This window comes from Hyperoodon ampullatus, assembly GCF_949752795.1.
Source record: "Hyperoodon ampullatus genome assembly, chromosome: 2".
Taxonomy (NCBI): domain Eukaryota; kingdom Metazoa; phylum Chordata; class Mammalia; order Artiodactyla; family Ziphiidae; genus Hyperoodon; species Hyperoodon ampullatus.
The window spans coordinates 2,323,423-2,339,629 of NC_136915.1; the positions used below are offsets into that span (position 1 = coordinate 2,323,423).

The 16,207-nt window shown below is 50.6% G+C and overlaps 1 protein-coding gene across 1 annotated transcript in view; it reads right to left on the reverse strand.

Moving 5' to 3' along the window:
• Window positions 1-865: 865 nt before the first annotated feature.
• The window catches only part of CEP104 (centrosomal protein 104), a 48,496-nt gene continuing 33,154 nt past the window's right edge, over window positions 866-16,207 (reverse strand). The window contains exons 14-21 of the mRNA XM_079697589.1: window positions 15,632-15,739; window positions 7,345-7,381; window positions 6,836-6,902; window positions 5,918-6,026; window positions 4,208-4,346; window positions 3,967-4,034; window positions 2,105-2,195; window positions 866-1,212 (exon numbers count right to left, since the gene is read on the reverse strand). Of these exons, the coding sequence (XP_079553715.1) occupies window positions 1,097-1,212; window positions 2,105-2,195; window positions 3,967-4,034; window positions 4,208-4,346; window positions 5,918-6,026; window positions 6,836-6,902; window positions 7,345-7,381; window positions 15,632-15,739 (735 nt within the window). The 3' untranslated portion in view covers window positions 866-1,096. The remainder of the gene's footprint in view (window positions 1,213-2,104; window positions 2,196-3,966; window positions 4,035-4,207; window positions 4,347-5,917; window positions 6,027-6,835; window positions 6,903-7,344; window positions 7,382-15,631; window positions 15,740-16,207) is intronic.

Here is a 16,207-nt window from a genome sequence, read left to right on the forward strand (position 1 = left end):
ACGAGAAGGCAGCCTTTCCAAGCACATTCTGGACGGACACTGGCTCCCCCACAGCTACCTGGCTCTGAAGCCAGGTGAGCCACTGCCACGGGCCGGGAGGGTTGGTTGGCGGCTGGTCAGGAGACTGGATTCTGAGGTTTGGTTTCATCATTTTAAGCGGTTTTTGGTGTTGAAAGTATCATACAAAGTGTTTGAGAAAAGTGAACATACAGTTGCAATTCCCACGCGGATCCGAGCGGGACAGGATGACGGGCTGAGCAGAGGCTCGGAGGCTCCTCTGAATGTTACACAGAGTGGGAGTCGCTCTGCCTGCCCCAGGGGTTTAGGAAAGGGCTATTTCGACAGACACACCTGCTCAAGTGAGCGCAGGATCATCGGGGAATGTCGTCTCATATTTTTCTAGGGCTTCATGCGTGTAAAGAACTTGAAGCCCCGAGGAAGGGCCTGACGTGGAGCCGCCAGCATTAACCTCCACTCCGCCTGGTGTGGGCACCGATGCGGGGGTCAGGTGGGCTGCGCTCCGAGCGTCTGGCAGGTGAGAGCCGAGGGGGCCGGGCCGGGACCTTAACTTCTTGACCTCGACCTTACTTCTTGCTGCCGTGGACATGCAGGCTTTGCAGGCCAACGGCCCCCCTACCCTGGGGAGGAGGGGCACAGGGTGACTGGCCCCCCCATCCCATCCCATCCCCCGGCCTGGCGAGCCCTGCAGACCTTCCACCACGGCTGAGAGAGACCCACATGCAACAGGTTTGGAGCAAGGGCTTTATGGAAACCACTCCAAGCAGCTGCGGAGAGAGGGCGCTGTGCTCAGCCAGTCCCTCCGCAAGGGCCGCCCGGTGCTGCTCCTCCAACAGGACTGTCTCCTTTTTTGGACCCCGGGCTCTGGAGGGCAGAGACCTGCGAGCCGGAGCCACGGGGAGATCAGGGCCTCACTCCGGACGCAGGGGCCACGGTCGGGACGGGCGCAGCCAGGAGCCTGGGGGCAGCAGGGGTGGAGCGGGGGTTGCCACGTCTAGAGATGCTTTGAGGTAACACGTCCACGGCCGGGGAAGCTGCTCGGTCCCTTTGGAAACGAGGGAGCAGATGGGGTGTTGTGTCACCGCTTTGTGTACGTCCTGCTGGAGCTTTTACTCAGGCCCCCCTTGGGGGTGGGGATCTTGCTTCCGACCTTGGATCCCGAGGTCCCTGACTTGGTTGCGGCTGGGCCTTTACCTGCAGTGGACACACAGAGCACGGGGGACAAACGTGAGCCAGGGTGCAAAGCCGCGGTGACAGTACGAGCGGCCCGGGGTTGCCACACACAGGGAGGATCTGAGCACGAGGGGCTGGGATGCTCCCGGTCACCCAGCCCACAGGTGGCCGGGCTGGACCGGCAGATGTGAGAGGGGGCTGGGTGGGCCACCCTCGAGGATGCATATGCGACGGCAGGAGAGGAAGAAGGAAGAGCCAGAGGAGGAGCCTGACACACGGTCAGAGGAAAGAACTGAGCCGCTCGCCTAGTTTTTAGTTTCAAACAGTTAGTTCCCAAAATGAAAGACCAGCAGCCACGTGACCAGGGCCGGTTACCTGGTTAGGAGGCCGGGGCGGCTCCCCCAGCACCTCTGGTCCTCACACACGTGCGTGTGCGTGTATGCGTGCGTGCGTGCGTGTGTGAAGGGCACAGCCCCTGCCCGTGCCTGGCGCTGAATGAGCATGAGACACGTTTCCTCATGTTCTCATTGATCACAGGGCCCCAAAATAAAGTCATGTATCCAAGTTCAAGAATAATTTTCTAATGAAAAATAACACTTTTCTGTAAGGCATTCTAAATCCTACAGAAAGCAGCCAAAACTGGGATTCAGAAGTCAGGTAGTGGCGCCACCTATGGGTCTCCTACTGAAACTCCTGTTTCTGGACACTGGTACCCACGGCGTGGAGGGACACCGAGACCCGGGGTGCGCCTGCGAACACCCGCGGTTTGGTTTGTCAACTCTGTGAGTGCCACCGCGGAGCCTGGGGAAGCAGGGCCACGTGGAGGGGCTTCGGCCAGAGCTGGTGCTGACGACACGATCGCCCTGCTTGTTTGGGACCCAGGGACAGGGCCGAGGCCGGGGCGGATGCTTACCTGGTGGCAGTGTGGGCGCCTTGCGCAGCACGTGCGTCCGGCGCAGGTTCACTGTGCAGCCCGCGGGGCCCATGAGGTGGGCCTTCCATGCCTGAAACGAGAGGCAGGTGGAGTGGGAACCAGGCCGCCAGAGGGGCCACTGAGACGACCGAGCCAGAGGTGGTGACGCGCTGCGGCTGCGGGCGTGGGTCCTGAGCTCTGTGCGTGTCCCGCCTCGGAGCCCCCTGTGCTGAGTGCACCGCCGGAGCACCCACGTATCTTGAGATGCTGCCTGCACTTCACACCTCTCCCAGTTCTCATCACCGCTGAGCAAACACGCCAAGACCGCTGTCCCGCAGGGTGCGCAGTGTGCGACGGTCCAGGGGCACAGGGTGCAGGGGCTGAGGGTGGCCCTGCTGGACAGCCAGCAAGGAAGCAGGGCCCTCGGTCCGACAATGACGAAGAAAAGAATTCTGCCAGCACCCGCGATGGGTCAGGAAGTGGCTCCTTTCCCTGCCGAGCCACAGATGAGAGCGCAGCCTGGCTGACACCTCGAGTGCAGCCCTGGGAGACCGCAAGCAGAGGACCCAGCCAGGTCATGCCTGGACTTCTGACCCACAGAAACTGTGGTAGAATAACGGGTGTTTAAGCTGCTCGGCGGGTGGTGACACGTGAAGAAAACATGGAGAAAACAGAGGAAGAGCAGCACAAGCCTGCTAATGCCTCTTTGCAGTTGACTGTGAGTCAGATGCCATCCCCTCAAGGCAGACGCTGGGGGACTTGCGGGGAGGGCAGGAAGGGAAGGGGCCACTGCCAACGACAGCGCTGCTCAGAGCAGGGAGCCGCCTGGTCTCCAGAAGGAGGGCCTGGTCACGTACGACAGAAACAGTGTAAAGGTGACAACGACAACAGAAGCTCAAAGGCTCCTAAATTCTAAAAATACACAGGGAGAGAGAAAAAGGGGGGGCATGTGAGAGCAGTTCATATTTAAGACTAAAATGGATCAACCATAAAAAGCCCCTCGCTCTGTGAGAGGAGGGGTAGTGGGCAGGACAGCAGCTTCTGTCGGGTCTTCCCTGAGTAAGTCGCATTTGACAGACTTTGGAACCGTCTAATTATCTCATGTAATTGTAGAGCCTGAGTTTGAAAACCCCTGGGACTTGAATACAGACTGAAACAATGAGGCTGACTTGTTAACAGCTGGCGACACAAGCACGTGCAGCAGCTCCCGTGACCGAGAAGCAGAGACGCTCTTGCCCCCCGTCTCCAGAGGGAGGCCCGGGAGGGACACGAAGGGCTGTGACAAGGGACCCCGCAGTGGACGCAGTGGGTGGACCGCAGGTGGCCGCGGCTGAGGGGCTCAGGGCAGGAGAGGCTGGGCCTGCCGGGCCCCGCGGGAGCTCAGCATGCAGGGCAGCGCCGGCGTCGTGTGAGCCAGAGCGAGCGGGCCGACACCAGAGGACGGGGCGCGTGGAGGAGAGGGTGGGAGACCCTGGCGCCCCCCAACTAGGCCGCTGTGTCACCTGCATGGCTCACGCTGGGGGCAGGCGGAGCACTGGGCACCGGACACCAGGTAGGATTTCCAACTTGGACGGGGCTCGGCTTTATGCATCACAAGGGACCAGAGTGTTACAGAATCTGGCCAGGAGGCCAGTTTAGGCCCCAACGTGGAGATGAAAGCCAAGCCTGGAAAAAGTGAAACCACTTCACGCTTCCATCCCAAAGAGCCGAGACGCTCCCCCTTCCCAGGAGATGCCACAGGCGTGCCGGGCAGGGAGCGCAGGAACCCTGAGACAGAGCCTCACCCCACCCCGGGGGTCAGCCTCCGCCCGACGCCCGCCGTCCCTCCACGCGGCCAGGTCGCCCCCACGTCAGCCCCTCACCTCTTCTCCGGGGGTGAAATTCTTGTGGCACAGAGGACACCGGTTCGCCAGCTTCTCCGCTTTGGCAGCTGGAACGGTTTCAATGAGACAAGATCTAGTTACTCCTGGGGGGCGTGAATGGGGGTGCAGAGGAACGGGGGCGGGCAGGGGCACCGGCAGACGCGGGACCTGCCCCCCGAGCCCCCTAGCCGGGCCTCCCGGGGACGGCGCGAGGGTCTCGGGGGGCCACGGGGGCACTCACGGTTGCAGTCTCTCGTTTTTATGTGTCTGGGCAGCTCTTCCTTTAAAACGGCCTCGCTGCAGCGGTAACACTCCCCAAAGCCGTCCTTTTTGTCACACTCCGTCAGCAGGTGCTCCGTCAGGCTGGAAATCTCTACCACCTGGAAGCCACGACGGGACACGTCACACGGCTGAGCGCCCCGAGGCGCGTGCGGCCCCGGCCCCTGCACGAGCGCGCGCTTCCTGTCCCGCCAGCGCCCCTCGGGAAGGGAGGCGCACACCTGTTACCTCCGCAGTCACGTACACGTGGCTGGAGACCTCACATCCTGCTTGCCATGCTACCTCAGGCGCATCCAGAGGCCACGGCTAAGCGGGGAGGGGAAGCGACGGTTCACCCACAACACTAACCCTGACCTGCACCCTGAAGAGCTCAGGGGTCTGCGTGGCCTTGGGTTCAATCCCGGCTCCCGGCCATTTCTAAGAACGTGCCCGGAAACGGGTCACAAGAAGAGACCCTTTCACCACTGTGACATCTTTGCCAGGAGGGGCTTGTACACATCCTAGAGCTTCACGCCGCACTCTCGCTTGCTGCCAGAGGAGCCAGGCCACGCCGGGTGGAGGAGTCCGCACCGCCAGCCGGGGGGTAGTTGCTCAGAGGGTGGGGCCTGCCCACCCCACCCCTGCAGGCCTGAGAGCCCCCAGGACAGGAGAGAAGGTCACTCCCCTTCTGGTTCCCCTCCTCTGTCTAAAGGAGGGCCGACTGCATAGAGGAAAGGTGAACAGCTGGGGTGCGGGAGGACCCCTTCAACAGGATGCCCAAGCATTAACCCTAGGACGGATCAGCAGGGAGGACAACGTTAAAATGAAAAGCTCCTGCTCATCAGTGAAAAGGCCAGACACAGAGTGGACACCACACATTCAAGTGGCGAAGGACGCACACCTGGGTGTGTCAAGAACGACTATACGTCAGCAGTAGTGGGACTGGCGCCCGATTCAAGAGACGGGCGAGAAACCAGAAGTGCTTCGCAAAAGAGGGCAGCGAGAGGCCAGCAGGGGGACAGGGCTCCAGACCAGCATCATCAGGAGAGCGTGGCGGGCGCGTGGCAGGTGGCAACCGCGAGGCTGGCGAGGATGGGGAGCGGCTCCCACCTGGCACCAGGAGCGCTGCTCACACTGGCCCTGCAGCTGGACGTGAGCCCACCCAGCCATCGTACAACGGGGTGTGCACCCAAAAAAGTGCATCTGCACGCGCGGAAGATTACACAAGGGTGTCTGTAGCAACGCTATTCCTAACAGTCTCAGCCCAAACCCAGACGCGGTAGAAAGGACTGATAAATTGCGGTACATTCAAACAATGGAATACTGTAAAGCAAACCCCAAACGTAGCATATGATTCCACTTCGGTAAAACTCACAAAGCAAGAAACAGAAATGAGGACAGTGATGACCCTGAAGAGGAGGGTGGGGTGCCTTGGGGTATGTGGCCTGGTGGTGGTTACATGGATTTGTTTGTCTTGCAATAATTCAGGAGCTGTAACACCTATGACTTGTATACATTTATATATATGTTATACTTTAATAATAAAGTAAGAGAAATCAACCCCAACAAAACTTGCCCCATAACTTTTCCTCTGAAAATGCTAAGATTTGGGACATTTTTGTGATTCGGCCTTCAGGAACTGCGTGTCCAGCTCGCCTGCCTGGGTCTGGCCCGCCCATGCCCAGCACCTGACCTGTTTGCAGTAGTCACATCTCGTCAGCATAAGACAGTGCTTCCAGTAATGGAGGTCCAGGCCTTCTTCTGTGAAGGAGTCGCTCCTCTCCCCACAAAAAATGCATAAACTGAAACAAAACAGAAAGGTAAGAAATGAAGCACAGACCCAGTTTAGCCATCCCATTCTGCCGGCTGCCGGGGAGCTCTGTGACGCCCCCCATGCCCAGCCTGCGGCCACCGTCCTGGACCCACTGAGTGGGCTTCAGCTTGACCTGGAGGCATGGCTGCCCCTCACAGAGGGGCCTCAGGAAGGGCTGGGTAGCTCCTCTATCAAAGGGCATAAAAAAGAGTCTTTACCACGTAGGGGTTTGAGATAAAGTAGCTTAAGATCCCTTCGAATTCTAACTCTGTCAGCGTCACCAAGCAGAAAGGATATTTTAAATCACAAGAAAAGATTAGACTAAGACATTTCCCTTAAATTCCTTGTAGATTTGTCTCAGCCACAGCACAGGAGAAAGCATTTTGCTGCTATAAAATTTGAGCCTGACCATATTCAATATCCTGTGATAAACCACAGTGGAAAAGAATATGAAAAAGAACATATATATGTATAACTGAGTCACTTTGCTGTACAGCAGAAATGAACACACTGTAAATCAACTATACTTTCATAAAACATTAAAAAAATTTTCGGCCTGTAACAGGACTTTTGACAAACAGCCTGCTCATTTCTGTCGGGGAAGAGAGAAAGGTTATCTTGACTCACAGCTGATGCTGCCTGGTTTAGAGGGCAATTTCCTAGCTTTCAAAATCACTGAAAAGAGCCAATTAGTTCACGTAATCCTAATGAACCGGGAGAATATATTTATCTGACAGCATTTTTATGTGGTTAGTCCCTCTACTTGTTCTACAGTGGGTTAGAGACAACTTTACTCACTTATCTAAATAGTGATTATCTGGAATTTCTGGAGCGTTAGGTGGGGCCGCTTTCCTTCCTTGAGTGTCTAAAGAAATTAAAAAGAAAGCTATTTAAATAACCTTTTGTAGAAAACTATTTTCAAAGTTTTAGTAACCAGTTTTTTTTTTTTTTTTTTTTTTTTGTGGTACGCGGGCCTCTCACTGTTGTGGCCTCTCCCGTTGCGGAGCACAGGCTCCGGACGCGCAGGCTCAGCGGCCACGGCTCACGGGCCCAGCTGCTCCGTGGCATGTGGGATCTTCCCAGACTGGGGCACGAACCCGTGTCCCCTGCATCGGCAGGTGGACGCTCAACCACTGCGCCACCAGGGAAGCCCTAGTAACCAGTTTGATGGGAAATACAGTTTAAAAGCTACAAGTTAGTAAAGGTAGTATTTTGCATTCAGCCCTGAAGCGTCAGAGATGCAGACATTCGCCGCGTGAATAAAAGTGGTTTCTACGCAGAGCTTTCACGACGTGCATTCTACATACCCTGATTCTTGGCCTTTGCAGCTTCACTCTCTTTTTCCTGAAACAGAAGAACAGAAAGATCAGAGACAAATGGCTGCAGTGTGAGTGAGAGTCTACCCAGGGTCTACTGTGATCCTGGAGGCATGACCTTAGGCTGTGTGGTAGAATCTCCATCCGCAAACAACACATTTGTCTGAAAGTGTCGCCCTCTCAATCGTGGGCAGCCCCTCCCTCGGGCTCCTGCCCGTTGCCCCTGTCTCCATGGAAACCACTCTTCGTCAAGGCCACCTGCACCCCCACCCTGGGTCACCTGCCCATCATCAGTGTCTGCCTGCCCGAAGGACGCGCCACGGGCTCCCGGTGGCACGTGACTCTCCTCACCTGTCTCCTCCAGGCCCTTCTTAGTCGGGCTCCCAGGGCGCCCCCCGCCCCCCCGTTTGTCCATACAGACCCTGACGGTGCTTTCGCCCAGGTCCCAGGCTGCACACCGATCTCTGTGCTCATGATCCAAACATTTGTGCCATCACCTGGGCCTCTCTGCTACCCAGCATGTACTTGGGTCTTAATGTCACTTAAATGTGACTTAGGGGCTTCCCTGGTGGCGCAGTGGTTGAGAGTCTGCCTGCCAATGCAGGAGACACGGGTTCGTACCCCAATCCGGGAAGATCCCACATGCTGCGAAGCGACTGGGGCCGTGAGCCATGGCCGCTGAGCCTGCGCGTCCGGAGCCTGTGCTCCGCAACGGGAGAGGCCACAACAGTGAGAGGCCCGCGTACCGCAAAAAAAAAAAAAAAAAAAAAGTGACTTAACCAGACCAACCCCCCCTCCCCCGCCCACAGGCTCCCCCTCACACGCGCCCCTCACAGCCTCTGGCGCAGAGCCCAGAACCGCCAGTCTTCCAGGTATTCAGGCCACGAAGCCTGGAGACCCCAGCGGCTCCCACCCCTCCCTCCTGTTCCAGGTGTGGCCTGTCCCCGACCCATCAGTGAGCCCCACAGGCTCTGCCTCAGCACCCCAGGAGCCTGACCTTCCCACCACCTGCAAACACAGTGGCCAGGGCGGCCCGTTACTGCCCCTGTAAAGGGACCCCTGGAGGCTCCACAGGCCATGGCACCGCTGCCCCGGGGGCCCCTCCATGTGGTGTCACATGGTGTAAGGAGGCGTCAGCTGGCCGCCTCCCTCCTCTGGCTTCCTCTTCCCCTGAGCGGGCACCACACCCTCACGCACCGCGCGTATCTGCCTCGTGGGTCTTGGCTGCTGGGCGTCACCACTGTGGGAGGTGACAGCTGGGGGCGCACTGCTGACCGGAGGAAGGACAGGGTGCGGGGCCCTGTGTGTCCACGGCGGGAAGCTGCCCCTCTGCACCGAGCTCTCCTCCTGCTGCTCAGGGGGCTCCTCCTGTCACCAAGCCTTCCTCCCTGCACTGGCCAGTCTGCCCCACCTGAGCCTGCTAGACCCGCGTGGCCTGGGCTGCTGGCCACTGGTGGGGGAGGCACGTCTGGGACTTGCAGTTTCAAGGGAGGACAGGGACGAGCCAGTCCCCTATCCATGTCATTAAGTGACGCAATACGTAGACACCGTCTACTGTGATTGTAGAAAATCAAAGCTTACACGATAGGAACTTCTCTCCAACCCAAGCTCTGAATACAGAAAACACACGAGAATACAATTTTAGGACTGGGGAAGCAAGTGACAGACTGATATTAAGCTTGCAAATAGGGTTCACGTGATTTATACACCCACCGACTAAAGAAAGCAAACTTACACAAATGGATTCTGGGCATGAAAAGCAATTCTTATTAATGAGAGATGGGTTTGTATATCTTGCAGGGAGACAAATGGACAATGCCAGAAGTTAAATTTTAGTTGTAAAATCTACCTTAATCTATGCTCTGAACAGATTAGACAACTGATTAGTAATTTAAAAATCTTTTCCTAAAACTTGTGAGCAATCGGGTGATTTAAAAATATTCTGCTGGGGCTTCCCTGGTGGCGCAGTGGTTGAGAGTCCGCCTGCCGATGCAGGGAACACGGGTTCGTGCCCCGGTCCAGGAAGATCCCACGTGCCGCGGAGTGGCTGGGCCCGTGAGCCATGGCTGCTGAGCCTGCGCGTCCGGAGCCTGTGCTCCGCAACGGGAGAGGCCACAGCAGTGAGAGGCCCGCGTACTGCAAAAAAAAAAAAAAAAATTCTGCCGTTCTCAAAAGTTTTGGAGCTGGATGGTGGTGGTGTCTACGCAACGATGTGAATGTCCTCAATGGCACAGAACCGTACACTTAAAAATGGTTAAAATGGTAAATCTCATGTTATGTATATTTTATAATAATAAAAAATAGAAAAAAAGGTTCTGTCATCCTCCTGTGAGCTGGCGTCAGTGATCCTCTCAGGACGAGGACAGCAGGCCGGCACCCACCCTCCCGAGTGGCCGTGCCGTTTGGTCTCTCCTCCTGGAGCAGCGGCCCTTGTTCCTGCCGCATCTCTGGAGCCCTGGGCAGGGCTGGCCCAGTGCAGGCGCTCAACAAACCCTGAAGGATGAAGACGAGCCGGAGGACAGGCCTCCATGCCCCGCACCACAGACGCTGCAGGGATGCACAGCCTGGTGACCTTGGCAGCCCCCAGGCCGGGCACGGCTCCCGCGCTGCCCCGCCGGTCCCCCGCCTCCTCTCTTCTGTTCCTCGGTGGCCGCTTTCCCGCTCTTCTCACAGGCATTCTGACACGCCAGCGTCCAGCGGAATCGTCACTGTCACTTTCTGTCACAGGCACTTCGACATACATTCGGTCGTATTTTTTTTCTTTTTTGCCATTTTTAGTCACTTATACTTTTTCTAAAAAGCAGTGGTCAGAGCACTTCCCAGGAGACTCACCCTCATGAGCACAGCCGGCCTTATGCGCCCACGTCCTCTCCCTTTTACTATCAACTTAAGGAACTTAATCACAAAAACCAGAGTGATGGCACAAATTTAAATCACAGAGGCGGGGCCCTTCAGAAGGGACACGTTTCATACAACCAAACACCATCTGATGCCCCCTGCGCACTAGGGCTCAGTGCGTCCTGATGGGCAGCATTTGCCCCAAACCTTCCTTTCTTAATGCACGGAAATCAGATCTCCATATTCAAGCTTCCTTTCCTCCTTTGCCTCTGAAGGAGGCGAGAAGCTGCAGAGAGGACTGCTGTTGTCTACGCCGTCCCCGCTCCGCCAGCTCCTGCAGCCCCGAGCGTCCTCTCTGAACACGGCTGGGCCAGCAGCGCACGTCATCCCCGGGGAGAATGACGAGCATGCACATGTTACTGCTCCTTTTTCATTTCTAATTCTATTGACTTGAGTCTTCTCCCTTTTGTTCTTGATGAGTCTGGCTAATGGTTTATCAATGTTGTTTATCTTCTCAAAGAACCAGCGTTTAGTTTTACTGATCTTTGCTATCGTTTCCTTCATTTCTTCTTCATTTCTTTCTGATCTGATCTTTAGGATTTCTTTCCTTCTGCTAACTTTGGGGTTTTTTTGTTCTTCTTTCTCTAATTGTTTTAGGTGCAAGGTTAGGTTGTTTATTCGAGATGTTTCCTGTTTCTTAAGGTAGGATTGTATTGCTATAAACTTCCCTCTTAGAACTGCTTTTGCTGCATCCCATAGGTTTTGGGTCGTCGTGTCTCCACTGTCATTTATTTCTAGGTATTTTTTGATTTCCTCTTTGATTTCTTCAGTGATCACTTCGTTATTAAGTAGTATATTGTTTAGCCTCCATGTGTTTCTACTTTTTACAGATCTTTTCCTGTAATCGATATCTAGTCTCATAGCATTGTGGTCAGAAAAGATACTTGATACCATTTCAATTTTCTTAAATTTACCAAGGCTTGATTTGTGACCCAAGATATGACCTATCCTGGAGAATGTTCCATGAGCACTTGAGAAGGAAGTGTATTCTGTTGTTTTTGGATGGAATCTCCTATAAATATCAATTAAGTCCATCTTGTTTAATGTATCATTTAAAGCTTGTGTTTCCTTATTTACTTTCATTTTGGATGATCTGTCCATTGGTGAAAGTGGGGTGTTAAAGTCCACTACTATGAATGTGTTACTGTTCATTTCCCCTTTTATGGCTGTTAGTATTTGCCTTATGTATTGAGGTGCTCCTATGTTGGGTGCATAAATATTTACAATTGTTATATCTTCTTCTTGGATCGATCCCTTGATCATTATGTAGTGTCCTTCTTTGTCTCTTCTAATAGTTTTTATTTTAAAGTCTATTTTGTCTCATATGAGAATTGTTACTCCAGCTTTCTTTTGATTTCCATTTGCATAGAATATCTTTTTACATCCCCTCACTTTCAGTCTCTATGCATCCCTAGGTCTGAAGTGGGTCTCTTGTAGACAGCATATATATGGGTCTTGTTTTTGTATCCATTCAACCAGTCTGTGTCTTTTGGTGGGAGCATTTAATCCATTTACATTTAAGGTAATTATCAATATGTATGTTCCTATTCCCATTTTCTTAATTGTTTTGGGTTTGTCAGTGTAGGTCTTTTCCTTCTCTTGTGTTTCTTGCCTAGAGAAGTTCCTTTAGCATTTGTTGTAAAGCTGGTTTGGTGGTGCTGAATTCTCTTAGCTTTTGCTTGTCGGTAAAGCTTTTAATTTCTCCATCAAATCTGAATGAGATCCTTGCTGGGTAGAGTAATCTTGGTTGTAGGTTTTTCTCCTTCATCACTTTAAATATGTCCTGCCACTCCCTTCTGGCTTGCAGAGTTTCTGCTGAAAGATCAGCTGTTAACCTTATGGGGATTCCCTTGTGTGTTATTTGTTGTTTTTCCCTTGCTGCTTTTAATATGTTTTCCTTGTATTTAATTTTTGATAGTTTGAAGGGAGAAGACTCAAATCACTAGAATTAGAAATGAAAAAGGAGAAGTAACAACTGACACTGCAGAAATACAAAAGATCATGAGAGATTACAAGCAACTCTATGCCAATAAAGTGGACAACCTGGAACAAATGGACAAATTCTTAGAAATGCACAGCCTGCCAAGACTGAATCAGGAAGAAATAGAAAATATGAACAGACCAATCACAAGCACTGAAATTGAAACTGTGATTAAAAATCTTCCAACAAACAAAAGCCCAGGACCAGATGGCTTCACAGGCGAATTCTATCAAACATTTAGAGAAGAGCTAACACCTATCCTTCTCAAACTCTTCCAAAATATAGCAGAGGGAGGAACACTCCCAAACTCATTCTACGAGGCCACCATCACCCTGATACCAAAACCAGACAAAGATGTCACAAAGAAAGAAAACTACAGGCCAATATCACTGATGAACACAGATGCAAAAATCCTCAACAAAATACTAGCAAACAGAATCCAACAGCACATTAAAAGGATCATACACCATGATCAAGTGGGGTTTATTCCAGGAATGTAAGGATTCTATGATATATGCAAATCAATCAACGTGATAACACCATATTAACAAATTGAAGGAGAAAAACCATATGATCATCTCAATAGATGCAGAGACAGCTTTCGACAAAATTCAACACCCATTTATGATAAAAACCCTTCAGAAAGTAGGCATAGATGGAAATTTCCTCAACATAATAAAGGTCATATATGACAAACCCACAGCCAACATCGTTCTTAATGGTGAAAAACTGAAACCATTTCCACTAAGATCAGGAACAAGACAAGGTTGCCCACTCTCACCACTCTTATTCAACATAGTTTTGGAAGTTTTAGCCACAGCAATCAGAGAAAAAAAAGAAAGAAAAGGAATCCAAATCAGAAAAGAAGTAAAACTGTCACTGTTTGCAGATGACATGATACTCTACATAGAGAATCCTAAAGATGCTACCAGAAAATGACTAAAGCTGACCAATGAATTTGGTAAAGTAGCAGGGTACAAAATTAATGCACAGAAATCTCTGGCATTCCTATACACTAATGATGAAAAATCTGAAAGTGAAATTAAGAAAACACTCCCATTTACCACTGCAACAAAAAGAATAAAATATCTAGGAATAAACCTACCTAAAGAGACAAAAGACCGGTATGCAGAAAATTATAAGACACTGATGAAAGAAATTAAGGATGAAACAAATAGATGGAGAGATATACCATGTTCTTGGATTGGAAGAATCAACATTGTGAAAATGACTCTACTACCCAAAGCAATCTACAGATTCAATGCAATCCCTGTGAAACTACCACTGGCATTTTTCACAGAACTAGAACAAAAAATTTCACAATTTGTATGGAAACACAAAAGACCCCGAATAGCGAAAGCAATCTTGAGAACGAAAAACGGAGCTGGAGGAATCAGGCTCCCTGACTGCAGACTATACTACAAAGCTACAGTAATCAAGACAGTATGGTACTGGCACAAAAACAGAAATATAGATCAATGGAACAGGATAGAAAGCCCAGAGATAAACCCACACACATATGGTCACCTTATCTTTGATAAAGGAGGCAGGAATGTACGGTGGAGAAAGGACAGCCTCTTCAATAAGTGGTGTTGGGAAAACTGGACAGGTACATGTAAAAGTGCGAGATTAGAACACTCCCTAACACCATACACAAAAATAAGCTCAAAATGGATTAAAGACCTAAATGTAAGGCCAGAAACTATCAAACTCTTAGAGGAAAATGGTGGCAGAACACTCTATGACATAAATCACAGCAAGATCTTTTTGACCCACCTCCTAGAGAAATGGAAATAAAAACAAAAATAAACAAATGGGACCTAATGAAACTTCAAAGCTTTTGCATAGCAAAGGAAACCATAAACAAGAACAAAAGACAACCCTCAGAATGGGAGAAAATATTTGCAAATGAAACAACTGACAAAGGATTAATCTCCAAAATTTACAAGCAGCTCATGCAGCTCAATAGCAAAAAAACAAACAACCCAATCCAAAAATGGGCAGAAGACCTAAAAAAACATTTCTCCAAAGAAGATATACAGATTGCCAACAAACACATGAAAGAATGTTCAACGTCATTAATCATTAGAGAAATGCAAATCAAAACTGCAATGAGATATCATCTCAACTGGTCAGAATGGCCATCATCAAAAAATCTAGAAACAATAAATGCTGGAGAGGGTGTGGAGAAAAGGGAATACTCTTGCACTGCTGGTGGGAATGTGAATTGGTACAGTCACTATGGAGAACAGTATGGAGGTTCCTTAAAAAACTAAAAATAGGGGCTTCCCTGGTGGCGCAGTGTTGAGAGTCCGCCTGCCAATGCAGGGGACATGGGTTCGTGCCCTGGTCCGGGAAGATCCCACATGCCGCGGAGCGGCTGGGCCTGTGAACCACGGCCGCTGGGCCTGCACGTCTGGAGCCTGTGCTCCGCAATGGGAGAGGTCACAACAGTGAGAGGCCTGCGTACCGCAAAAAAAAAAAAAAAAAAAAAAGAAAAAAAAAGAAAAATAGAACTACCAGCAATCCCACTACTGGGCATATACACTGAGAAAACCATAATTCAAAAAGAGTCATGTACCAAAATGTTCACTGCAGCTCTATTTACAATAGCCAGGAGATGGAAGCAACCTAAGCGTCCATCATCGGATGAATGGTTAAAGAAGATGCGGCACGTATATACAATGGAATATTACTCAGCCATAAAAAGAAACGAAACTGAGTTATTTGTAGTGAGGTGGATGGACCGAGAGTCCGTCATACAGAGTGAAGTAAGTCAGAAAGAGAAAAACAAATACTGTATGCTAACACATGTATATGGAATCTAAGAAAAAAAAATGTCATGAAGAACCTAGGGGTAAGACGGGAATAAAGACACAGACCTACTAGAGAATGGACTTGAGGATATGGGGAGGGGGAAGAGTAAGCTGTGACAAAGTGAGAGAGGGGCATGGACATATATACACTACCAAACGTAAGGTAGATAGCTAGTGGGAAGCAGCCGCATAGCACAGGGAGATCAGCTCGGTGCTTTGTGACCACCTAGAAGGGTGGGATAGGGAGGGTGGGAGGGAGGGAGACGCAAGAGGGAAGAGATATGGGAACATATGTATATGTATAACTGATTCACTTTGTTATAAAGCAGAAACTAACACACCATTGTAAAGCAATTATACTCCAATAAAGATGTTAAAAAAAAAAAAGAGCATGCAAATGATTCAGTGGAGGATTCCTTTTACTTACCCCTAAACTAATTTAAAAAACAACAAAGAATAAGGATACCCATTTGGAGAACCCCACGAAAAGCAAACCAAGCATGCTGTGCGTCTACATAAGGAAATAAACGGTCACAGGATTTTGACCGAGACATGAGGGTGAAAGACAGTGAACCTTGCCAACCTGGACTTCAGCCTGCATCTCCTTTAGTGCCGCCAACTGCCCTTGTAAAGTTTTAATTTCTTCTTTCTTGCGTTTTTCTGCTTCTTCTGTAGCCGCTCTTTTCTGTGCCTGGTATGAAATGATTTTCCATTAGAATTGATTTTTAGGGTAGTGTTGGAAATTGTGATAAGTTATAGCATATAAATTATGTTTCTTATGTATTATAATCGTCACTAAGACTAATACTATAGCTAGGATTAAAAGAAAATCCACCAGATTCATCTAATAAATGTTTGCTGGTTGTTTTTTTTTCTTTTGGAATTAAAAAACGTTTTTAAAATTTTATATTGGGGTATAGTTGATTAACAGTGTTGTGTTAAATGTTTCCTGTTGATAAACACTGCAGGTGTCCTCCCGGCCATCAACATCCCTACACAGACAAGGTGAAAGAGCCAGGACGCGGGCTCAGGGACCAGTGTCCTCCGTGTGCTGTGTTTCCCGTCCCCATAGCCCCGTGAACGATGCGTCAGTTTACTCACGTACCAAGTCACTTCTTAAACCCGGGACCAGGTCATAACTTCAGGGAAGTTAACTTAC